The sequence below is a fragment of the Siphateles boraxobius genome, unplaced genomic scaffold (genome assembly GCF_051911475.1).
Source record: "Siphateles boraxobius isolate OS27281-9 unplaced genomic scaffold, OSU_SipBor_1 13, whole genome shotgun sequence".
NCBI classification, from domain to species: domain Eukaryota; kingdom Metazoa; phylum Chordata; class Actinopteri; order Cypriniformes; family Leuciscidae; genus Siphateles; species Siphateles boraxobius.
Genome location: NW_027508733.1, coordinates 9,518,901 through 9,544,182, shown reverse-complemented (window position 1 = coordinate 9,544,182; position 25,282 = coordinate 9,518,901). Strand labels below are relative to the sequence as shown.

Here is a 25,282-nt window from a genome sequence, read left to right as displayed (position 1 = left end):
CACTGCTTCCACAGTGCTGTTCATGATGGTGAGTGGGGGGAGTGCTGGGCTGTTCCTCCTGAAGTCCACAATCATCTCCACTGTTTTGAGCGTGTTCAGCTCAAGGTTGTTATAACTGCACCAGACAGCCAGCTGTTCAACCTCCAGTCTGTAAGCAGACTCGTCACCGTTTTGGATGAGACCGATGACAGTGGTGTCGTCTGCAAATTTCAGGAGCTTGACAGAGGGGTTTCTAGAAGTGCAGTCATTAGTGTACAGCAAGAAGAGCAGTGGGGAGAGAACGCACCCTTGGGGGGCGCCAGTGCTGGTTGTGAGAGTCCTGGATGTGTGTTTCCCCAGTCTGGGAGTGCAGGAGGTGATGGTGAATGTGTGAAGTGCAGGTCAGAGCCGGTGTGTGGTGTGAATGAGGGCTTTTCAAACCTGCAATAAAATGAGTTTAAATCATCAGCCAGGTGTTGATTGTCCACAGATCGGGGGGGGGGGTGGTGACTTGTAGTTGGTGATGTTCCTCAGGCCAGTCCAGACTGATGATGGGTCGTTGGATGAAAACTAGCTTCTTTTAGCAACTCTGATCTCCTTTGTCTCCTTTATCTCCTTTGTATGTTGGTCTGATGAGTGAAAGTGTGAAGTTTTCCTTCCTGTTAGAAGAGACTGAGTGAAGGCGGTCTCCCTCCACCCTGAAAGTGTATGTTTCCGCTATCACATCACATCATGATGCAGTAGTTGGTACAATGGAAATTGCTACCAAATTTCACAAATAATTACACATGGCACAATAGGAGAGTAACATATTGAATTAACCCTTTCACACGTGAGTTTAAAATATTCTGGCTGACCCCCCAGCGTGAGTTTTTCTAGGCGACCGTTATTTAGAATGTGTCACTTTATGGTTTCCATGGTGACGCGTCATTGCTTGTCACGTGACACACCGCAGCAACAACAGAGCTGAATGAATGATGATCTGCTTTTATTAGGCCGTGGGCCGGACCCCGAAATTCTGAATTTCACTGATCCCTGCCAGGGAACTAAGTAATTTGTTTACAAATGGCATGTAAAAATTCTTATAAGTAGTGTAAGCATTGTTTCCAAAGTTGATTTGTGCACATTTGATGAAGATATCGATTTAAACCCTTAAATTTTTAAACGGGCAAATTTGTAGAACTACTAAATAGTAGCGTCAGAAAACGTAAACAAATCACCCGTCTCCTTGACAACCTGTCACGTCTCCCTGACAACCAGCATTGTTGATACCGTAACATTGCTCTTTATAACTAAATCCTGGTATTTAAATAGGCTTTTTTATTCTTTTTGTCTACAACGAGCGATATTATACATTGTGCACTTACCGTGAGAAGACTGTCACTTAATTAATTTACATAGACCGCAAAACAACACCACAAATAGGACAATATGAAGTGTTGTATACATGTTGCTTCTAAGGCAAAAAGCCCAATAACTTCGTTTTCTGAAACAAGTTGGGCATCATTTGTTCAGTGTGCCCAGAAATGGGTTAACCTCAACACTGCTGAGAGTTTCGTAGCTGAAAAAGCCATAGCAACATTTAACCTAACAGAAACCTGGAGAGATCAAGATGTGCCAGTTAATGTGGGCTTCCATAGGGAATGCTACATGCTCTTCACCAATAAAGATCACATTGCAAGAGCATGTAGGAGGAGAGAAAAGGCAGCCAAAGATACTGAAGGTATGTATCAAATCCATCAATTCTCTATTAAAATAATTGTGTATTGGTGCGTCATGCAGGCTATGCATGTGTGTATTGTACTTAGTGTAAAAATGTGATTTTTAATTAATGTACATTTTTGAACACTTTGTATCTTAAAATTTTTATTTAAAAGATGGTCATTTAACAAGGACAAAAAGCATAGATTCAATATAAGATTACAGTGAATAGTGTAAGGTTGACAAAGAACTGAACACAAAAGTCATTTTTTTTAATGAATGTTTTATTTGAAACAAAGTCATTACATGGTATTCTAAACAGTGAGATTACTAGATTAAAAGTAACCACCTTTCATAAACACATTATTTTTCCCCTTTGTTATGTCCTCTACCTGGTGTCCCATAACCATGTAGATGAAGCCCAACTGCTGCCAGAGGAAGTCGATGATGACACTCCATCCAAGGTTCGGGTTTTGCGTTCTGCATCAGATGGCCCAAGCCTCCCAAAAAGAGCTTCCCATCTCCTGCCTGTTGGATGCCTCATATGCAGAAAGAACCAATACATAACTGACAGTCACAGCAGAAAAAGGTCAAAAGAAAAACTTGCTCAGTGTGAAACACTAACTGCAGGTAAGCTACTTCTTGCTGCAGAGGAACGGAGGGATGAAAGTCTACTAATGCACATACGTGGGAGGGATCTTGTAGCTTCAGAGGCTATGTATCATTTGAGCTGCTACAGACGTTATACAAGACATCTGCCCAAAATTCCTCGAGAGGGAAATCCAGAAAGCAATCCATATCAGGCAGGTTACACCCATTTCTGCAAGTCAGTGGTGGAAGAGAGGTTGCTGAGAAACCGTGAGGTGTTAAGGCTGTCCTGGCTAAATGGCCTTTTTAAGAAAATAGTTAAGGAAAAAGAAGGTGTTGACATTTCATCTTACAAAGCTTTTTCCTTAAAAGCCAGACTTCAAAAGTCTCATCCATTTTTGAGATTTCTGAAATCCTCAAGAAATTATTTAGTGTATGTTGATGATTTAACTGCTGATGAAGTAATCCATGATGAAGCTACACAGCCATCATCATCAGACCATAGTGAAGATGACACAGAAGAGGACACAGAACCAAGTCATATTGGAGCAGGGCAAGGAACAAAAGACTCAAGACTTCTGTATCATGCAGCCATGTCACTCAGGGAGATTATAGAGACCAAGTGCAAAACTACTCCTAAACTGCCATGGCCACCCACAGCGCAAGACCTTCAGATGGACACTGCCTCAAATCTGGTACCAAATGAATTATACAATGTCCTGTCTTGGACAACAGGTATGACTACAGAATTTAGAACTGATGGTTTGTGTGCCAATGTTAGTGTGGAGAACAATCTGAAGATTGTGTCATTGTGTCAGGATATCATGAATCTTACAATGAGAGGACGCTGGCTCATGCCAAAGCATTCCTCCTTAGCCATGGCTGTACGACATACGACAGGATCAGCTCAGCTGATAGGAATACTGAATGGTCTAGGGCACTGTTCCTCCAACTCACAAGTACTGGAACATGACACCGCTCTAGCAGAGCTGCAATTGCAAAGAGGTGATACATACATCCCACCAAACATTACAGTTCAAGTTCAAGCAACTCTTGTATGGGACAACAACGACTTTGGTGAAGAAACACTATCTGGAAAGGGAACAACACATAGCACAAATGGTATTGTAATTCAGAGGCCAATTACCTGTGGTGTGTCTACTTATGAGATAGTATCTCTGCAGAGAACAAGGAAAAGGTCTCTTCAACCACCTCACGCCCATATTGACACCTACATTAGAGGAAAGAGGACCGGTCCAAAACCTTTTGGATCAGAAGTTGAACTGGGACAGGAGAAATACATGTATACACAGGACACTGCACGAAGACTGGATGGTGCCTACTTTTTCATGAAGACTCAAGAAGTCCATGGCATTATTTTACCTGGATGGACTGGTCACAATACACAGCTACAGAGAGGTACGGTTCGACAGCAGTCTAACATTGGTTACCTGCCCGTCATTGACGCCAGTCCAACAGACCTAGACACAGTACACACCATCCTCACTCGTTCAATAGAAATAGCAGACAAACTGGAGCTGAATGAAATTGTGTTGGTAATGGATCAGGCCATATATGCAAAAGCACAAGAAATTCGTTGGATGAACACCACATTTATGGAACGACTAGTCCTGAGAATGGGGGAATTTCATACAGCCATGGCATACCTGTCCTGTATTGGGAAGCGCTTTGGGGACGCAGGATTTCAAGATGTCATCATTGAAGCTGAAGTTGTTGCAGCAGGATCTATAGGAGGAGTCATAACTGGACATCAGTACAACAGAAGCATGCGTACCCACAAGTTAATGTGTGAGGCACTTCAAAGACTCCGCTGGCAGGCATACCTTGACATCCTTTCAGAAGATGACCGTGAAGCTGCTATGAAGATAGCTGCTGATCTGCAGACAGCCTTCCCTGGTGAAGACTTTGATGTTTTGGTAATGTCTGGGAACTTCTTGACAGTTATGAGAGGGTATGAAAATTTTATCAAAGACAACACCACCAACAAGACATTCCACTTTTGGAGCACATACATATCGATGGTTGAGGACCTTCTCCTCTTCATCAGAGGAACGCGAGAGGCAAATTGGAGTCTCCATCTGTCAAGTGTCCGTTCCATTTTGCCATGGTTCTTCTCTTATGACAGGATCAACTATGCCCGATACCTATCAACATACTGGATGGAGATGATCAGTTTAGGGGACCCTCATCCTAGCATAAACCACCAGCTCCAATCAGGAGATTTTGTTGCCCAGAGACAGCAGACCTATGGCTTCGCTTATACTGCATGTGACCAAGTGATTGAGCAGACAGCAAACCGTGACTCCAAAACAAAAGGTGGACTAACTGGGTTTTCACTCAACAAAAGCGCAGTTCATAGATGGACACTCACACAACATGAGCGCGCAGCCATCACTATGGGGTGCAGAGACATGGCTGGACACAACACCACAACAAGGCAACGAGCGGAACTAGATGATGCGCGAAGAGAATGTGACAAGAAGGATGTAAAGAATATCATATCCACCATTCAGAACATGATTAATCCATTTGATCCTTCCATAGACAGAGAGGTCCTTTACCACATCACATCAGGTCATGTAGCATCAGAGCGCATTTTCACAGATCTGCATGAAGCAAAAGAGAGAGGTGAGAAAGCCTTTTTAGATTTTTGTGAAAAGAGGCTACAAACTGATGAGGCAGGAATCTATGAACCAATGAAAAAAATGAAGCTCAAGACCTTCAAAGACACTGCAACTACAAATGTAACAAAAGCAAGAGGCAGAGAGATAGCCCTAAAAGCAGACTGTGATCTGTTCGCCAGACTAATTGTAATTGGAACCTCTAGAACGATTGACATGAGTGAGATGCTTGTATATAGTTTAGGCCCCTTACCCGCATCACTGGCTTATTATGACGGTTCCCTCATGAAAACCGACAAAGCAAAGCTGATGCACTCTCTGGAAGCAGAGGTCAACCCACCGGCGACAGTGGACAACATTCCAGAGGGTTCAACTTGGGTGTGGGATGCTATGGCACTTGTGCAAGTCATGAAACCTCAAGCAACATTTGGGATGTTTGCAGACAGTGCTCTGAGGTTGATTGTCAGTGTGGCTAAAGCAAGCAAGTCCAAGGTAGTGCATTTTGTACCGGACACCTACAAAACCATGAGCATCAAGAATGCAGAACGAGATCGACGTGCTGTGAAGGGCTCTCAACTCACCAAAATATATTCTGAAGAACAAAGGACACCAAAGCAATGGGTAAAGTTCTTGGCATGTGGTGAAAACAAAGAAAATCTCCTACAGTTTTTCTTTGAGAGATGGTGCAAATCCGGAAATTATCTGATGGATGACCTCACTTTAATCGTTGGACATGGAGGAGAGTGCCATGCTCTAAGAAAAAGACAAAATACAGCTGATCTGCAAGTCTTACCAATGCCAGATCTGTTCACAGTACAGGAAGAGGCAGACACCCGACTTCTGCTACACTGTGCACATGCTGCTAATTACAGCAGACATATAGTCATCAGAAGTCCTGACACTGATGTGTTTGTTCTGGCCCTTGCTTTTTACAAAGAGGTTGGGGCTCATCTGTACTTTCACACTGGAAAAGGAGTCAACACTCGCACAGTTGAAGTTAAAAGGATCCATGACCAACTAGGAGAAGTAGTGTGTGATGCGCTGATTGGTCTGCATTGCTTCTCTGGCTGTGATACAGTGAGTTCCCTGTATGGAATAGGAAAGGTGAAGACAGTCAAGACACTCCTGTCTAATCGTGAACACTGTGATACATTCAGAAAAATGGGCACAGCTTTCACTGTACCACCAGAGCTCTACGAGGCAGTAGAAGCATTCACATGCAAGCTCTATGATCAGAAGGGTATAACGGATGTCAACAAGGCAAGGTGGCAAATGTTCAAATCAGGGAAATGTTTGGAGAGAAGTCTTCCTCCAAATAAGGACTCCCTTCACCTTCACATTCAGCGAGCAAACTACCAGGCTGCTATACACAGGTACAGAACCTAGGAACAGAAAAATAACTAATAAGTACTGTAAGAACAAGCGATACCAAGAATTCCAATGTTACTCAGGGATGGGCAAAAATACATCAAAATGTATTTTGAAATAAGATACAAAATACTCAAGCTGTAAAGGTATATAAATAAAAATACAAATTACAGCAACCATGACATGTATCAAAATAACCAGTATTTTATATTTTAAAAATACTAAAATGTGTTTCCAAAGCAACATTTGATCATAATTGACAGCTCTTTACTGCTTAAAAACACGTTACAAATCTGCTTTGAGAAGCACTGTATCATAATGGGGATTATTTTAGCAAACTAGATGACTGTAGCCATGTCAAAAAATACACCAAATTTTCTGTTGTCCAATCAAAGAGAGGGACAAAAATTACAAACATTACATAGCCATTTTTATGAGGCCCGTCAAATTCAAATTTCAAAAATACTATTTTGTATTTCAAATACATATTTTACATACATGTATCAAAAATACAGTACATGTCTGCCTGACCTTATACTGGAATACCAAAATACTTTCTATTCCTCTGTTCTACAGGAGAAGTTTGCAAAGCCTGCCAGACATACCTCCCCCAATGCAGCATGGATGGAGGATCGAGGGGGAATTCTATGCAGTTCATTGGATGACACTTCCACCAGCACCAAAAAGTGTCTTGGAGTTTGTGCATTGCCAGTGCAAAGCATTACAATGTGTGGGGGGAAACTGCACATGTAGAAAGCACCAGCTACCATGCACAGACATGTGTCTATGTAGGAACTGCTCCAATGCTGTCTAAAGACGCAACACACAACATTGTTGTGAGCGTGCAGCCATGGCCTAAGTGCATCTTTAGATAACATGACACTAATAAAGTTAATCTGGTTCAAGTTCATTTTTGTCTGGTCTTGTTAATTCACTAAATAGCCCTAGTTAGCCATTGATAATTAACTCAGGGGTTTTCAAAGTGTGAGGAGAAGGAGGAGGGGCTCCAAACAGTTCCAGGTGTGTTGGAGCAGGTAGATGTCTAAAAAAGGCAGGACAAGGTGTAACTTACTCCTGGAGATGTTTGGGAAACACTGTCACAGTACATAAGCTTCACTTCATACAGCAAGTCTACACGGAAGGGGATGAACAATGGAAAAAAAACTTTAAATCTTAATTATATCTTCTTCTGGACGACAAAAAAAAAAAAAACTTCAGCGTCATAATCAACATTTTAAGACAAATGCTAATATGCCCTTGCTAAACTCTTTACAACAATAAAGCCAAACACAAAGTTAAATAAATAATTAGCTTGCGGTATCCACAGAAAAAAAAGCTAATCCTACCATACTAAGTTAACATACTTCAGGTGCTAAAGCTAGCCAACTTGCCGAATGCTACATTTAAAACAACAAATAGCTTAACATTACCCACGTGTAGCATCCAGTACTTTGCTTACATTAGTTGTACAAATACTGATAGCGGTAAATTAAGTTAGCTATTTTGACGGCGAACATGTGCCAAGACCCATGCATTCAGACTTTTTACAATGTTTCGGATAATGCTAGTGCTAATCAGTTACCTACCGTTTCCACGATGTGTGGTGCAGCCATACACTGTAGGCAAAACAACGGAGAAGTTACGTCCTTTCGGAGACGGGGAAAAAAAAGTTTATTATTTCCTGTCTGGCAGCAGAGTGGAAGCGAGAGCGAGTTCAGAGCGGCGGTCAGTTCACATCCGGGGCTTCGGGCACCGGTTCAAGTAATGACGTGATTGGTCAACTCAAGTTGACAAGGTAACAACACAAGCTTTGATTGGTTCTTACTCCGGCTAACATTTTGTGGTTAGCTAGCGAAATTATATTACGTTATATTTTTAATGTGCAACAATTGACGTTGGAAACAAGCAGTAATGTGCTCAACAACAATTTATTTAGCCAGTTATAAAAAATTAACCAGTTCCCTGGAGGAGATCTATCAAATTGAAAACTAAACGAGATAGACGGACTTGGCCCGCTGCCTATATGTCATATTTCCTTTTTTATTCAAAATATTCACAAATTTGTTAGATATGGCATGAAATATCTGATATTCCGGTTGTCAAATATATGCAAGTGGAAGTGTTTTGTTGTTTAAACACCTTTATAACGATCGCGTTAGTTGAGCTGTATGCGCGGTGGGCGCCGCCATCTTAGTTTGTGCCGCAGACGCAGTTCAGAGAATCGGATCGGTTGGATTTACAAAACGTTAATTCACCCACTTCTCCCGAAATACATACAAGTAAGTGGCTGGTGAACTGGGAGAAGAATAGAGTAAACTTTAAAGTTACTTACACAATGTGTATCTGATATGAATAAAACTAATTATAATGGAAAGGATTATTATTGCCTCTTCCTTTGACATCAGTGTGTATTTTACGAACTCTAAATGTATTGTTTTTTTAGTACTTATATGTCTGGAACCTAAAATAAACATTATGTGGTTGAAAACACTGAAAAGTTGTGATATATGACAGCTCTGAGCGAGCCTGTCTCTGGCTCAACGCCAAACAACGCGCAAAAGCACATTTGAATTTAGCAGTTGATCACGTGATGCACTGACCGTTCTAATCACACCGGTGTGATCGTACGCTCCAGGGACCAGCCTAGACTGATCACACCGGTGTGATTCGTACGTGCGAAAGGGTTAATGTGAAATTTTGAAGTAGAAAGAATTAAATAGTATTTTCTTGCACTCAAAATCATACTTTGAATAATCATGTTTACACTGTAGAGCCTAAGCCCTGACTTACAGCCCTAACTCATGTAAATCTAGTGTTGGAAGCACATCCTGATGGGTCACGCATATCATCACAATAATAGTGTTTCTTGTTGAGCTCACAGTGATGATGCTGTTCTTCAAAAACACACCAGATGGAGCCATTAATCAGTTCAATCAATATTATACAACTGAGGATCAATGTAAGAAAGTGTAATTATCAAAGGATTCACCTTTTGACCATTACTCAAGGCAACTAGCTGTTCAACTCAGTCCTTAACAATATGAACCCAGTGTTTAATTAACTGTAATTTTAATATATGTAGCTGATTTCTGATTATGATACTAGAAGATGCTCTAGCAGTGGGCAGTCGTGGCCTAATGGTTAGAGAATCAGACTGGTAATTCGAGAGTTGATACCGGCCAATAAACAACCAGGGTACACTTCACCCTGCTACAATTACAAGGAACAAAACCGAGTTGGTCTGCAGAAACACAACTGCCGGTCCAGCTCTCAAACAATATTTTTATACAGATTTCCTATAGCTCTCCACCCAGGTGGAATCAATACATCTTATACATTTTCAAACTCAGCACCAATATTGTTTATCAATTCTTCCATTTGCTGGTTGTGAATTCAATGCAGTCTGTTTTGAAAAGTGGAACAAGAGTTGCTGTTCTCCCTGTGCACGAACAACTGCACTACCAAAGACCTCTCTGTCAAGCTCCTGAAGTTTGCAGACAACACCACTTTTCGGCTAGCCTGGGAAAACCCAGACGAACTTCTGGCAAATTTAGATTTGCTCTGCAAGTTAGTCTGGCGAAGAGCCCTTTCAAGCTCATTTCCAATCTTTCCAAATCGAGGCACCAATCACAAACGTTGAGGCGGGCTTTAAAAGATGACGATCGATCTGATTGGTTGTAGGCCTATCCAATTGCGCCCAGAGGCATTTGAGTGACGTCCGTTTCCAAATCGAGGCACCAATCACAAACGTTGAGGCGGGCTTTACAAGATTACGATCAATCTGATTGGTTGTAGGTCTATCCAAATGCGCCCAGAGGCATTTGAGTGACGTCCGTTGGTGACGCCCCTTTGGAAGTGAGCTGTGAATGAACCTTCACCAGACCCTAACTCAGTTATGACTGAGAAGGGTCTGGTTTTAACCAGGCTACTTATCGGCCTCATGTATCTGCTTACAGACAGTAGGTTAAAGAGCTGGCTGTCTGGTGCAGTGACAACAACCATCAACAAACATCCCAGCACTCTCCCACTCACCATTATGAACAGCACTGTGGCAGCAGTGGAGACATTTAGGTCCCTGTGCCTGAATTGGGACAGTCACATTGACTCCATTGTGAAAAAGGCCCAGCAGAGGTTGCACTGTCTTCTCCAGCTGAGGAAGTTCAACCTGCCACAGGAGCTCTTAATACAGTTCTCTAACATTATTGAGTCTGTCCTCTGCACTTCTGTAACTGTCTGATTCTGCTCAGCTACCAGTCAGACCTCAGAAGACTACAGCGGATAGTCCGGACTGATGAGAGAATCACTGGTACACACCTCTCCCCACTCTCCAAGAACTGTACTCATCCAGAGTGAGGAAAAGCGCTGGGAAAATCACTCTGGACCGCTCATTTAGAAGTGTATCGCGATGCCTGTTTTATCATGTAAATGTTTTGTCATGTCAGAGCCAAAATACTGTAATTTGCTAAACTGCTCCAAAGCTATAAATTCCATTAAAAACATCCAATGAACATTCTTTGAATAGTAAATTCCTAGTTTGGACACTAGATGGTGGTCTAACGCAGTATGCATACTGCTTGTGGTACACACTTTATGTGTTAATTTAAACATCAGACAACTTATCCTCCTTATTTTTCAACGCAGAAGTAAGGTGTTTTCTGTGAATGTGTCAGACTCTGATTTATTAGCCACTATAGGGAAACAACAAGAATAATATATAAAAGTTCAGTGAACTTTAAACTGTTTACCAACCAGCATGTTTATAATTACTAAGACAAAACATTAAAATAATATGGTAAGAAACAACAGTTTTTAATATCAAGCAGCATAACAACCTGTTTTATACAGCTAAAAATAACTGGAAGACCACTACCAATTACAAATGCAGCCACACCTGTTCTTACCTGAAAAATAAGGTGATCAAGGACACATTGTGTGGGATGTTGTTCTTCAAATAATAATAATAATAATAATAATAATAAAGAGCATGGGAAACAGCAACCGTTATTATAGTGAAATTGAATAATACATGAGTGACTTAAAAAATAATTGACAATTTATTTATAAATTCTTTTACACTCTTTGAAGATCTCAAATTATAATTGTATACAGTAATAGGAACAATAACTGTACTATTTTGTGGAGAAATATAATTACCATGTTCAATCGCTCTATGGATAGGCAATGGATTTTTTTTTTTTTTTCAAAAAGTGAATATTAATAACCCATATAAGTAGTAGTAATGATGCGTGACAGAAAATACCACATTTATTCTGGGTGGGAATATATGAATCCCTCTAGTGGTCAAGTATTGTCATAGTTATTTCTGAGAGTGTTCAAATATCTACTTTCTTTTAGTTCCAGCAAGGGGTGGGCGATATGGCAAACATATAATTGCATGATTTCTTTTAGGAAAATCACGATTCACGGTTGTATCACGATTCTCTTTCATGTTACTATTTTGCAAGTGACTGAGCATTACATCTAAATTAATTTCCCTATTTTAAAAACAAAGCCATACAAAGTAACAAAATATGAAAAAAAAGAATGGGAGACAAAAAACCGGATATTTTTGCCATATCGCCCACCACTATTGTCAACACAAAGAACTTTGACAATTTTTTTTTTATTTGATAAAACATGAATGTTCATGTGTACATCTCATAGACTGGTACATCTCCCTGGATGAATCCGTGTTCACGTGACGTCATCTTGGCGCCATTGTCTTCTGCATGAAATTAAATCTGACTTCAAGTCACTTTTCTTAGAAGTTGAAAAAAAAACAACGATTTTCTCATCAGTGTGTAAACAGTTTCAGTCCTGTGCTGCGGACAAGAATGATTCCTAAAATAACGTGTTGTAGAGGAGAAGTATTAATTTAAGTGACCAGACTTAAGATTTTTTCACCTGACTGCAGATGATGAATCAGGTGAAAAGTCCCTCAGATGCACATTGAAGGAGGAAAAGAGACATCAAACCAGAAGATCACAGAGACTGAGAATAGCACAGAGATGTGGGCTCTAGTAAACAACCACTCAGAGCACCCTAGGTAGCCTACTAAACAGGTAGCATTTTCACATCCACCAGAACACTGCACTAACCACATATTTGCTAATTAGGGATATTAATTTATCTAAAAGGATCAACACTTCTTCACCCCACACCCGCGTTTTGTTCCCTGATTCGTCGTCATCATCCTACAGAACTGGAGCTGGAGTGGATATCTTGAGCTGTCATAACTGCATCTGGACTTTACAACTATCAAGGTGAGATTTTCTATCTAATTATGATCTTGATCTTACTCTATAAATTTCTACCTGTATGTTTTATCTGTGGACAGGACCACTGTTATGCTACTAGAAAAATCAAGATTGTCTGCAGCGTTTAGTTAGTTTCTCGTCCATACTGATGAAAACGAAATAAATGAACAACCATCAAACATAAATCATAAATTGTAAGTCATACATTGCATTTATTCTTAAAATTACCCAGACACTGGCAGAAAAATGATATGACCTATAAGAAAACCAAAATTATCAAGATTAATTCTGCTTAGTAATAACTCTTGCTAGATCTGTAAATAACTACTGAAACTACTCTTAGAAATAAATGTACAAGCAGTCAATGGGGTGGTACCTTTTCAACCATTTAGGTACCAATGTGTAAATAAGGTTCAATGGTGTACTTTTTGAAAAGCTACTGCCCCAGTGACAGCTTTTGTCTTTTGTACCTTTTTTCCTGAGTGCGCCGCACTGCTTTACTGCACGATCCCACTGCGCAATGTGACGTCTTTTCTATGTAATTTTTGGACGCCCAATTCGGTCCACTGAAGGGGTTGTTTTGTAACGCCAGGCAATGTCTTTATTCGACGTCTTTTGCACGTCTAATGTTGACGTCGGTGGGACCAAATGTGGTCGTTTGTGGACGTCTTTTCAACATCAAATTTTGTATCTTCTATAACTTCTATAACTGTAGTCCCATGTTTCAAAAGGGTGGAGGACATGTTTTCTGTACCATGTATTTACAATTATGCATTTGGCAGACACTTTTATCCACAGTGACTTACATTGCATTACACATTTACATTGCTATTCCATTGTTTTCCCTGATAATCGAACCCATGATCTTGGGATTGCAAGCGACAACGCTCTACTGTTTGAGCTACAGCATTACACCTTAATATGTGTCTCCAGTTATCACCTGCTGCTGAGAAAATCAAATGTTTTGTCAAAATGATCTTAAATAATTATAAATAATCTGTATTCATATGCATTAATTATGTTGATAACAACAATGTTGATATTTGTAAATAAAAAAAATATTGCATATTAATCATATATATTTCCTGCACCTGTAATAGATGTCCAAATGAGCTCCAAAAAAATGACCCAGTTCAACGTCAAATGTTAAACGTCAACATGACGTCCAAGTTGGGTCATGGTTGAACGTCCAAATAGTGGATCTAGTTTGGACGTTGACTAGATGTCCAGAATTGGTCATGGACCGACGGACCCAATATGATCTGCACGTCTATCTGACGTCCAGTGTTTAGTGGATCGCGCATGAGTATAGATCATCACTCACACAAAGTATATGATATTTTCAATTTTCACAGTAATATCACTTTTTTTTGTTAAAAACCAGTGCTGAGTTTAGTATTTTGTAGTAAAGCAGGTTTTCTGTAGAGCAAAAGTCAATGGTTTCATGTGAGCAGGAATGGAAAAAGCCCTTCAACCACAGGCTATTCAAAGACTATTCACACCTCAGAGAGACACGATCACAAACTGACATCAAACACACACGTCCAGCAGAAGAAACATTCTCATGAACAAGCTGTCCATCCATCTAGCAGATCAAACCACATTTCTGTTCAGATGTGAATACATGAGACCACAGTGTTCATGAGTGTTTTACATCTATTGTTTTCCATGAGATTTACACGCATTATCCATTTATGACTTTAAAAGTCAAATATGAAATGCTCCAATGAACCATATGATTTAATAAGTTAAAAGGCAAGTATGTTTGAAGTTTTTAGGAGATACCTTCATTTAATACTTTATATTTGTATCCTGTTCTACGTCTGCTGGGATATCCTGATACAATATGGCGATTCTCACCAAAAACTCAACCATAGACTCGGACTCGACGCAGGTCACACAGTTGAGTCTTGTACTTATAAAAATACTGAAGTTAGTTCATCTTCTCATTGTGAGAGGTGCATAAACCACATGATCCTCCTCTTGAACTTTCTGTAAAAACACAACACAAGAAATATAGTTTTATATAGATACCGTATTTAGTTTTTTCTAATAACATTTATCAGCACTGCATGCAAACTTAAGCATCTTGAGGAAATTAAATCAAACAACATCTTCTATATCAATGGTTCTCAACCGGTTTTGCTAACATGTTAATCCAAGAACTTAAATTTATTAAGTTACATTGTTTAAATGTTTTCCTTAATGTAATTATGATCCTTTGTAGATGAAGTTTAGAGGTCCTGCAGTCTTTCAGTTTCTCGGTTGCTGTAAAAATGTGTTCCATTTCAAATGACTAATTACTTGCTAAAAATGTAATCTGTGATGTGATCCAAACAACACAATAGGAAAATAACATGTTTTTTCTTGCATCAATAATCGTGTTTTATTAAACATCCATGTAGGAGCCTAATTTTGCTTATGTTCGGTGTACAATTATTGCATATTATGTGTTGCATTTCAGTATTTGAATATTTGTGTTTTGATTGTAAACTTTATTTATGTGTACTAATTAGATAAATATTCTCTATTTTTAAATTGAAATGTTATATATTAAAATTGTGCACTGGCCCTTTAAGAATTATGACTGTAAATGATGCAGTGGTGCGTCCCTTTAGGAAATAGAGTGGAGTCGCACAGCTTTCTTTACAGCCCATTCTCATCCCTAGGCGTCATGAAACTGACGCCTTGGGAATCATTTTGACCATGCTTCAATATTCGACGCTTTAGGCACCCTTTAGCGTCAGTTACATGACGCGATCCTAGGGCGTCATCTTACTGACGCTTTACCTTTAACGTCAGTTAGATGACGCTATCTAATCCTAACCCTACCCCAGACCTAAACCTACCCGCGTCATCTAACTGACGCTTAGGTAAAGCGTCAGTAAGATGACGCCCTAGGATCGCGTCATGTAACTGACGCTTAAGGGTGCCTAAAGCGTCGAATATTGAAGCATGGTCAAAATTGTCATTTTAGTGACGCCTTGGGGTGAGAATACCGCATCCGTGATATTTAGGATTTAAGATTATATTTTGTTTCTTTTGTTTTATTTGTTTGATTTATTTACGAGTCTGGATTAAAAGTAAGATTTTACATGAAGCAAACGGTGAGATTTTTTTTTATATATACGGATCGAGCGAGTTGAACTGAAATCTTGCGATGCGCACTCAACAATCTGATTTGGTGCTGTTGTGTGTGATGAATTATTATACAGTCAAAAACACAATTGCATCTGACTCACTGCTGAAATGACAGAGAAACACAACATACATGAATAATACATTGTCTTACTGATTTCTGTGCGTTTCTTTTGTAGAAAGCTGGGTCAGCGTAAGTGATCTCGTCTTCGTGAGTCTCAACTGTTTCAAACAATAATAGATGCATTAAAACAACAAAACTCAATTCGATATGTTTCTTTCAGCATGTTTTATTATTATTATGGCCGTCAAAGTTAAAGCAATGAATGCACACATTTCATTAAACGTTTAACACAGCCGTTTTTAAAAAACAATGACATTAACAAATGAAATTCGACTAAATTTAAAGTGAACTATCACTTCAAATTTAGAGAGACATTTTTTTTTACACATAATTTATAAATCAAACCCAGGCAGGACATTTAAGTCAAATGCATTGTATGGTGAAATTGGTGCTTAACAAGTAAAAAAAAAGTAATCAATAACATATTTTAACTTTAGCACCGCAGCTGCATCTTTACACATGCATTAAATGCACAAAAATATGTTCATAAAGTGGAGAATGCTTTTGTATTTTTAATGTTTTGGTGCAATTTGAGAAAAGAAGGATTTTTTTTTTGTCTTTTTTAAAACACTAACTACACATATTATTTTGGTTTATTTTCATATAAATAACCTCAATGGTGTTAGCTACAAAATAATGACAATTATAATTTTTTTGATTATATTTAGGGCTATCAGTTGACTAAATATTTAGAGTATATTTTAGGGTATAAAGTTTTGTTTATTATAATGTTTAAAAGCAGTAAGTAACACTTGCCTTCCCTGTCAATTTTTCTACATTTCCTGCAGATCCAGAAGATCCCAAATCCTGCAACAATCATCAGAGATCCAGCAGAGATCAACACTATCAGAGACACTGAGACTGGAGGAACTGAAGGAGAGGAAAAGAGAGACAGTCATTAATGTGAGTGAATGCATCAGTCTGATCTACAACAGAAGACGGAGATCAGGTCAGTAAATACACACATATATCATCAGTGCTGTGGTACCTGCACATGTGTGACAGAGTGTGTTGATGTCCAGATGTGTGGTCTGGTTGCTGATGGGATTGTTCAGCACACAGCTGTAGGTGTTTTTATCCTGATATTCCACCTCCAGAGGTAGAGAGAGACTGATGCTGAGATCACACACACTGATGCTGGACAATACACTGATTCCTGCGTACCAGGAGAGAGTCACATCACTCACATTCAACACTGATGAACACACCAGTGAACAATTTGATGATGATGATGATGAACATTGTGAAGAGTTTCTACTGATGACAGGAACAGGCAGACGAGCTGGAAAACATAAAATAAATAAGCAGAAATAGGGATAAATCTACATTGTTATTTTCGGTTCATTGTGTTGATGAGCAGTGATTGGGTCTGTCTTCTAAAACTATAACATAATTAAACATTTCAATATGTAAATAGCTAATAAAACAAGAGGAAAATTAGTAATTACATCTCTGCTCACCATAGACAGAAACACTGAATGTTTCTGATGTTGTGTTCGTTCCACTTATCACTAGTTCATAAACTCCAGTATGTTCAGTTGTGGTGTTTGTAATGATCAGAGATCCAGTTTGATCGTCCAGCTTCAGTCTGTCTCTGAATCTCCCATCAGGAACATCATCATATGTGAAGATCCCATATTTTCTACTGATTTCAGCTATAATATACTTTTCAGTTCCATATTTCCACAGTGTCATGTCATCATCTTCATGTATTTCAGTAATATCAGGGTTTAGAGTGACAGAATCTCCCTCCATCACTGACACTGACTGTATTTCATTTGTTTCGGCAGCAAACACACCTGATGAACATGAACATGTTTTCAGATTAATGCTGTTGTTGGTTTAGAAAGCCTGAGATCAGTTTGTGAGAGTTTGTAACCTTTAACAGCAGCAGAGAAACAAAATGAAAAGTAATCAATAATTTGATCTTCAATGTGTTTTAAAACTATCTTCTGTAGAGCAAAATAAAAATTACATGACCAATTAAAGTTTATTACAGCATAAAGTAGAAGTTTAAATATGCTGTATAAATTTAACACAACTTGTTTTACTGAATTTCCATTACTTTTGTAGTTGTTCATGATTACTGCAGAAGTGTATAAAATGATTTAAAAACAACAAGAGAGATTTGATCACAGCAGATGAAAATAATCTAATTTAAACCACAGCACGAGTTTATTACTCTAAAATGTGAATACATTTAAGAAACTATAACTTACCGATCAGACGGCAGAAGCACAAACAGAACAAAACACACACGTGAAACATTTTCTGATGTAATAACACTAGCACAACTGATCTAAACAAACACAACAGAAGTAATGTGACTTATGAGCAAGTCCTTCCTAGAGTCTGACCCTCCTAATACACACACACACGCACACATACACACACACACACACACACACACACACACACACACACACACACACACACACACACACACACACACACACACACACACACACACACACACACACACACACACGTAATTAAAGACACAGTGTCAGAGTCATTCCAATTTTAGTTTAATAATAGTTATATATGCTTTCAAATTGCACACAATTACTTGCCTGATTAAATATGTGAAAAATAGAAGAATATTGGAATATTGGACACTTTTCATGGTAAAAGAAAGACTAACTCTAGTGATTTTAAAATTGTTGTTTATTTATAAAGTTCTCGTTTTAGTATATATCTGGAAGAGTTAAAAGCAGTTGATCTTCTGAGTAAAACTGAAACTGCTGCGGTCGGTTTTCTTCAGAAATGTGTTTTGATCTGCTGGTGGACAAACATCTTGTAGGTGAGAAAATAGCTTTTTTTTTTTTAAGAGCTTCCTGTCATGTTTTTTAATGTACACAAAAATGTTGCGCATTATGAGAAACTGAGGGAGAAAAGCAATAAATACACAATGATCATATAACACTGCCATTCAATAGTTTAGCTTGTGAAAGTTATTATTTTTTTATTTTAGAAATACTTTTATATTACGTTGGTGAAAAAAACCCACATTTTTACATTCTTGTACTCAGTTTTCACTGAGGTGCTTTATTACCAGTGATAATTTGTCAACAGCTCCAGTTATGCATGCAGTTATTTTACACATTTTTCAGATTTTATTGTAAAATATTTGAATACTGTATCTGTATAATGAAATCTGATGGAAAACTCTAAGCTGTAGTAAATAATGGATCATATGAAATTTATACTCAGCTTAAAATAGCACTTTTGTTCCATTGACTCAATTGCTGTTGTTTATGTCCTAACTAAATACATTTTCTAGAGGTTTAAGTAGAATCTCACGTTTGGTGAATGACTTACTGCAGGTTTGATTTGTCCAGCATGCAAAACCAAAGACGGTGATTGTATTATAATAATCCCAGGGTATAGTCAAACTGTAAATATGAAAATAAATGCAATGTTTTAATTAAAGTAAAGGAATTAATTTCCCGGTCTTTTGAAGTGATGATCTTTATCAGGCGTTTGAGGTTTTGTGAAAATGTGCAATGATCTCTTGGCTGTATGAATCAGGATGTGGTTTGTAAAGTTGTTGAAGATCATGTTTGTTTGTTTGTTTGAGAGTGAAGGCATGAATCAATGATGTTTGTTTGCATGTGTTACATTTACAGACTGAAGCTGGAGCATCAGACTGGATCTGACCATCACAAACACCAGAATCACAGACTCTGGACTCTATAAACTACAGATCAACACCAGAATCATAAAAAGCTTCAGTGTTTCTGTCGTTAATAAGTGTAATTAGTCATTCACTGCATTTTCCTTTAAAGGGTACATATCATGCTTTTAAATTTTTCCTTTTTACATATAAAACATACATTTGTGGTCTATATAAAGCGAAACTGCAATTCTTGGGTCTGAATTCCTCATTATTATAGCTCCACAGGCCCCCTATTTTACTCCTTTTCTGATGTGCTTCTGTGAGTGACTCGTTTTGAAGCGGCCCCTTTAAATGCAAAGGAGCTGTGTCACACCCCGCCCGCTCTCCAGGGTGCTGAGTTGACAGTCGGTTCAACTCCACCCCGTTCGGCCATTTTTGTAGTTTGATTAGTGATATACGATCTTATAGTGTCACAGAACATTTATATTCACACAAAATGTCAACAACGGAATCAACAACAGAATTGTCAATCAAGCCTTACATGTTCGAGCCAGAGCCGGACCCGGAGCTAGTTGAACAAATAGACGACGAACCTGGAGAACAATGTCTGCATATGGATGCAGTCAAAAGATAAATGACTACGGTCTAATCTTACCACTAAAAATCTGTATGGATAATATGATACGTTTAGAAAAGCATCAGAAAACACAGCAGCTAAATGACCATTGATGAAACTCAAGAACAATAATACTTCAGACATGTAACGTTACTTCAAAAAAACAAAAACAAAGAAATACGAAGGCACTGCTAAACCATGACCACCATGTGTTTTAAGAAAGTAAACTATTTTTATTAAAGATATTTACAGCTTACCGAAGTGATCTGTTGGTCGTCTCCAAAGATAGATGGAATTGACCCCTCATTCAAACGAAGTCGATCGGCAAACCCTTCTTTATACTGGCCGAGGTCGTTGAAGTCGGAATCGTCGAAGTGCTTCGCGCACACGAAAATGACTTTACCAAAAGATGTGGGAACATTTCCTTGGTAAATAAAACTCAACCAGGCACTCAGCGGTGTTGTCGATGCCTCGAAAGAAAAGAAAGTGCAGAGCGCGAAAGCCCCAAAGTGACTGAAGGATTGCCGTAAAGCAGTATCTCTGCATGGCCGTATGATGTGTATGACGTCATTGACATTTTAAAAGACTTTTTAAAGCAAATAAGTGACTCTAAAAAATCTAACACCCAGCAATGTGTAATTTCTTTGCATCTCCTTTCGAATACAACATTCAAATTACTAGACAAAAAATTACATCCTGAGAAAAGTGGATTTTGAGGGGTATAAACCAAGGCTCAAATCGAGCTTGACGACGTAGATGTGACGTGAGCAACCTGTCTGACAGTTGTAAATCTTCTAGTAGCTGTGCCAAGACAAATCTGAAGCACCTAATCTTGCAGAGATGGCGAGCGTGAGTATTCTGTATAAGTATTCTGATTAATTATTTTGTCATTTTGCATAGTATTTATTTATTTTAAAATTTAATGCCAGTACGCCATACGCATGCTCGTGCCATTTACGAATCCATCAAATAACTGTGGTAAGTATAGGACCAGTCAACAAACACGGTGAGTAATGTCTTCTCCTGTTAATGTCACTTGCACTTCATGTCACATAGTATAGTCTTCTGTCAGCAATATAAGATTTAAATGTGATAAATGCAGGGAGACAGTCAGGCTGACGGAGAAGATTTCAGAATTAGAGACAGGCATTCAAAACTTTAATTGAGGATAGTAAGAGCGCAAGGGCTTTAGATACTGCTTTGGATGCGACTAGCTTAGTGAACTCTGTACATTGTTCAGTTCCGGCTGTAGAGCCCGTGCAGCAGGACAACTGGGTGACCATGAGATGCTGTAGTCGCGGGACAAAACGCCGCTCTTCTGTTTAGATTACAACATTAAACAGGTTCTCTCCACTCAGTGAAACACCCACTGAGAATCCTGCTGAATGTGGCCTAGTTGTTGGCAATTCTTTTACATGGAACGTGAAAATAGAGACACCAGCCACCATAGTCACATGTTTGCCGGGAGCCAGAGCGCCTGACATCAAAGCAAATTTAAAAGTGCTGGCTAATGCTAATCGTAAATTCTCTAAGATTATTATTCACGATCGGCACTAATGATGTTCGACTTCGCCAGTCAGAGATCACTAAAATTACCGTTGAAGAGGTGTGTGAACTCCCAAGTACATTGTCAGGCACTGTAATTTGCTCTGGGCCTATTCCTGTTGGCCAGAGTGATGAGATACTTAGTAGACTGTCCTCACTCAGTGGCTGGCTGTCTAAGTGGTGTCCGCAAAATAATTCAACAGTAACATGATCAACAGTAACGTAATCATCCACATCTCCAAAGAGCGCTTGGGTTGAATTTGTTTACAACAAAGAATGGCTGCTGCTGGAGAATTTAGATGTGTAGATTCAGCCACCGCTTCTGTTATAGAAGATATAATATTGAGGAATGTAAGGTTTGAATATAGGTAGGTGAATGCTCATCCACTACAGGGCTCCGGTAAGAAGTGTGACAGGAGACAGGGAACCGTTAAACTCTTTATAGGTTTGAATATTCAAACACAATGACATCATCCATCTGTACTGAGTTTAGATTATATGTACAAGGTATTGAATGTGGTTTTTCTAGAATAAACAGAATACAAAGATACATCAGTGTATGTCTAATAACTTTAAGTTACATAAACATAAACATAAACTCACTACTGACACGTTATTTATATATATAAACCAACGTCACATAGGATTACAGCTGCAAACATAAACACGTGAATCACTGTATATAACTCTCGCATTATCATGTTATGCACAATGTAAAGTTCGGTTACACTAGCTAAATATTTGAATACAACAATGTAACAAACATACATCAACTTATAACTGTGAATAAATGAATAACTTTCATTCAATCACGCACATTAACACCTGAGGAAATGGCGGAGAAAACGGCTGGTGAAAGTGAAAGTAAACACAATAGTGAAGTGCCGGAAACTAACGCTGTCTAACAGCGCAGCGTATACAGTAATCATTCATAATAACAGTCCTTCTCGTACTCTTATATAGGGAATTTAGAACATATAGACAACACATTTATTTTAAAAGAGGAACGGATAAAGGCATTTATGTATTTTGCCCAAACTCTCCATAGCTTGAAAGATATATGCATGTTCAACATCCAATGAACATTCTTTGAATGGTGAATTCCTAGTTTGAACACTAGACGGTGGTCTAACTCAGTATGGATACTGCTTGTAGTACACACTTTATGTATTAATGAATTATCAGAAAATGTATCCACATTATTTTTCAACGCAGAAGTAAAGTGGTTTTTGCGTGGGACTTCTGATTTATTAGCCGCTATAGGGAAATAATGAGAAGAATATCAAAGTTCAGTAAACTGTAAAACAGTTTGCTACAAACCAGCGTGTTTAACCCTTTTCACACGTAAGTTTAAAATATTCTAACTGACCCCCCAGCGTGAGTTTTTCAAGGCGACCGTTATTTAGAACTTGTCACTTTAATGTTTCCATGGTGACGCGTCATTGCTTGTCACGTGACACAGCGCAACCACAACACAGCTCTGAAAGAATGATGATCTGCTTTTATGTCATTTTCCCTTTTTTATTAAAAATGTGACCCTGGACCACAAAACCAGTCATAAGTCGCACGGGTATATTTTTAGCAATAGCCAACAATACATTGTATGGGTCAAAATTATCGATTTTTCTTTTATGCCAAAATCATTAGTATATTCAGTAAAGATCATGTTCCATTAAGATATTTAGTAAATTTCCTACCGTAACTATATATAAAAAATATTTTTGTGAATGGATGCAGCAAAATCGCGGGAAAAAAAAGTCAGAAAACACGCCTACAAACTTCGCTCGCTTCTGCCCGCTCTTTGGGATTTACCCACTCAAGTTTGGTATCTATGTCAAGCTTAAATTTCCCCCTTTCGGTTTCATAACTCTCCACAACGTCATTAGAGCAGTAAGCCAATAGAGAGCGTTAAAACAATCCCTTCTCGTGTAAAAAAAAAAAAAATTCTTCTTAGCAACGTCTGCTACAGCGCCTCTCATTGGCTGGCGACTTCTTCGTGTACACAATCCGCAATGGTTACGGTGCAAGCCATGGATTCTGAGATAGCACGTTTGCTCAATTTAAACTTTAATTACAGCAATAATTTAACGAACATAGTAAATTATTTTTTCGCAAATGAGTGGGAAGATGATACAGAATGTCCAGAGACTGGCTTGGCAAAGGAGGATGACCTGAAAGACGACGAATTCGATCAATGTGTGGAACAGTTTTGTAACAACACACACACAGACAAACACATACGGGCATATTCACACACACACACACGCATGCACGCACGCACGCATGCACACGCACACACACACACACACACGCGCACACACACGCACACACACGCACGCACGCACACACACACACACTTGAATTTAGTGGTGGGGAACTCACAATGGTGTAAATTTCATTTATTTCCTTTCATTAGTAATGCGTTGCTAAGGACTTCATTTGGAGAACTTTAAAGTCGATTTTCTCAATATTTAAATTTTTTTCCCCATCAGATTCCAGATTTTCAAAAGGTTGTATCTCGGCCAAATATTGTCATATCCTAACAAACCATAGATCAATGGAAAGCTTATTTATTCAGCCAGTTATTTAATGGATCCAGGATAATATGCATCCTGATAAAGTTCCCTTGTGTCATGTTAGGCAGAAACACAGGAAGCAATCGCGAGTATAATACAATATTTATTTGAAGCACAAAACACACAAGTCCAGGGTGCAGTGAGCCAGGTGGAGATAGGTGACGCAGGGACTTCGATGGTCAATACCGGTGACGTGCAGACAAACGGTGAGACGATCCAAATCCACACGGAAGAAGACGAACAGGAAACACCAGGCAGGAACACGAACCAGAAGACAGGGGAACATCAAACAACGATCTGACAAAGGTGAGAGAACAGCGGTGAGTTTAAGAAGCGTGGTGAGATGAACTGCAGCTGGTGATTGTAATGATGAACAGCTGGAGTGGATCAGGTAATGACATACAGACATGCCCCTTGCACACGTGCACTCATACAACAACATAAACACAAGACTAGAAGGAACCAGCGAATACATCTACCGTGACAGTACCCCTCCTCCTAAGAACGCCTCCTGGCGTTCTCAGACTCCCTTACCTGCCGATTGTAATCATCGATAAGGGAGTGATCCAGGATGTCCCTAGCAGGAACCCAACTTCTCTCCTCCGGACCGTAACCTTCCCAGTCCACCAAGTACTGAAATCCGCGTCCCCTCCGCCTAGAGTCCAGAATACGGTTGACCAAATATGTGGTCTCCCCATCTACGAGCCGCGGTGGGGGAGGAACCGGGACAGGCGGATTAATGTGAGAATGAAAAACGGGCTTGATTTTAGATACATGGAACAGGGAATGAACCCTCCTGTACGCAGGAGGTAGTTTGAGGCGGACTGCCACCGGACTAATAATCTTGGTGACAGGAAACGGGCCAATAAATTTGGGAGCAAGTTTATTAGAAACGGTGCGAAGAGGAATGTTCTTAGTTGAAAGCCACACTTTTTGACCAACGACGTATACGGGAGGCTTTGACCGGTGGCGATCGGCCTTGGCCTTGGTGCGCGCCCCCACCTGGAGTAGAGTCTCCCGGGCTCTAGTCCAGGTGTGGTGACACCTCTGGACAAAGGCGTGAGCGGAGGGAACCGCAACCTCGGATTCCAGACTGGGAAAAATTGGTGGCTGGTAACCTACACTACAC

General features: G+C 39.2%; 3 protein-coding genes and 1 long non-coding RNA gene across 4 annotated transcripts; 2 read left to right on the top strand and 2 right to left on the bottom strand.

Annotated features, from left to right (window-relative positions):
• Positions 1 to 973: 973 nt before the first annotated feature.
• On the top strand, positions 974 to 3,496 carry LOC143736322 (uncharacterized). The gene is made up of 3 exons (XM_077227062.1): positions 974 to 1,702; positions 2,101 to 3,390; positions 3,453 to 3,496. The coding sequence occupies exons 1-3, from the start codon at positions 1,411 to 1,413 to the stop codon at positions 3,494 to 3,496; spliced, it is 1,626 nt and encodes a 541-aa protein (XP_077083177.1). The 5' UTR covers positions 974 to 1,410.
• Positions 3,497 to 3,703: 207 nt separating this feature from the next.
• On the bottom strand, positions 3,704 to 4,461 carry LOC143735376 (uncharacterized). Its single transcript, XR_013203141.1, has 3 exons — positions 4,113 to 4,461; positions 3,936 to 4,014; positions 3,704 to 3,749 (listed from the first exon to the last, which is right to left on the bottom strand). It is a non-coding gene; the product is annotated as an uncharacterized LOC143735376 (long non-coding RNA).
• A 715-nt stretch (positions 4,462 to 5,176) lies between these two features.
• Positions 5,177 to 7,135, top strand: LOC143735202 (uncharacterized). Its single transcript, XM_077225267.1, has 2 exons — positions 5,177 to 6,283; positions 6,855 to 7,135. The coding sequence occupies exons 1-2, from the start codon at positions 5,196 to 5,198 to the stop codon at positions 7,090 to 7,092; spliced, it is 1,326 nt and encodes a 441-aa protein (XP_077081382.1). The 5' UTR covers positions 5,177 to 5,195; the 3' UTR covers positions 7,093 to 7,135.
• Positions 7,136 to 16,470: 9,335 nt separating this feature from the next.
• Positions 16,471 to 18,065, bottom strand: LOC143736320 (uncharacterized). Its single transcript, XM_077227061.1, has 5 exons — positions 18,017 to 18,065; positions 17,258 to 17,596; positions 16,786 to 17,079; positions 16,554 to 16,667; positions 16,471 to 16,478 (listed from the first exon to the last, which is right to left on the bottom strand). Exons 1-5 carry the CDS (start codon positions 18,063 to 18,065, stop codon positions 16,471 to 16,473), a joined length of 804 nt encoding a protein of 267 aa, XP_077083176.1.
• Positions 18,066 to 25,282: the final 7,217 nt, after the last annotated feature.

Bases quoted from the DNA above. Each gene is read 5' to 3' on its own strand.
- LOC143735202 (XM_077225267.1), top strand. From the start codon at position 5,196: ATGAAAACCGACAAAGCAAAGCTGATGCACTCTCTGGAAGCAGAGGTC. The intron at 6,284-6,854 runs GTACAGAACCTA...TCTGTTCTACAG, and splicing joins TACCAGGCTGCTATACACAG to GAGAAGTTTGCAAAGCCTGC.
- LOC143736320 (XM_077227061.1), bottom strand. From the start codon at position 18,065: ATGTTTCACGTGTGTGTTTTGTTCTGTTTGTGCTTCTGCCGTCTGATC. The intron at 17,597-18,016 runs GTAAGTTATAGT...CATGTTCATCAG, and splicing joins GTGCTTCTGCCGTCTGATCG to GTGTGTTTGCTGCCGAAACA. The intron at 17,080-17,257 runs GTGAGCAGAGAT...TATGTTTTCCAG, and splicing joins ATTCAGTGTTTCTGTCTATG to CTCGTCTGCCTGTTCCTGTC.
- LOC143736322 (XM_077227062.1), top strand. From the start codon at position 1,411: ATGAAGTGTTGTATACATGTTGCTTCTAAGGCAAAAAGCCCAATAACT. The intron at 1,703-2,100 runs GTATGTATCAAA...ATGTAGATGAAG, and splicing joins GGCAGCCAAAGATACTGAAG to CCCAACTGCTGCCAGAGGAA. The intron at 3,391-3,452 runs GTATTGTAATTC...GTATCTCTGCAG, and splicing joins AACAACACATAGCACAAATG to AGAACAAGGAAAAGGTCTCT.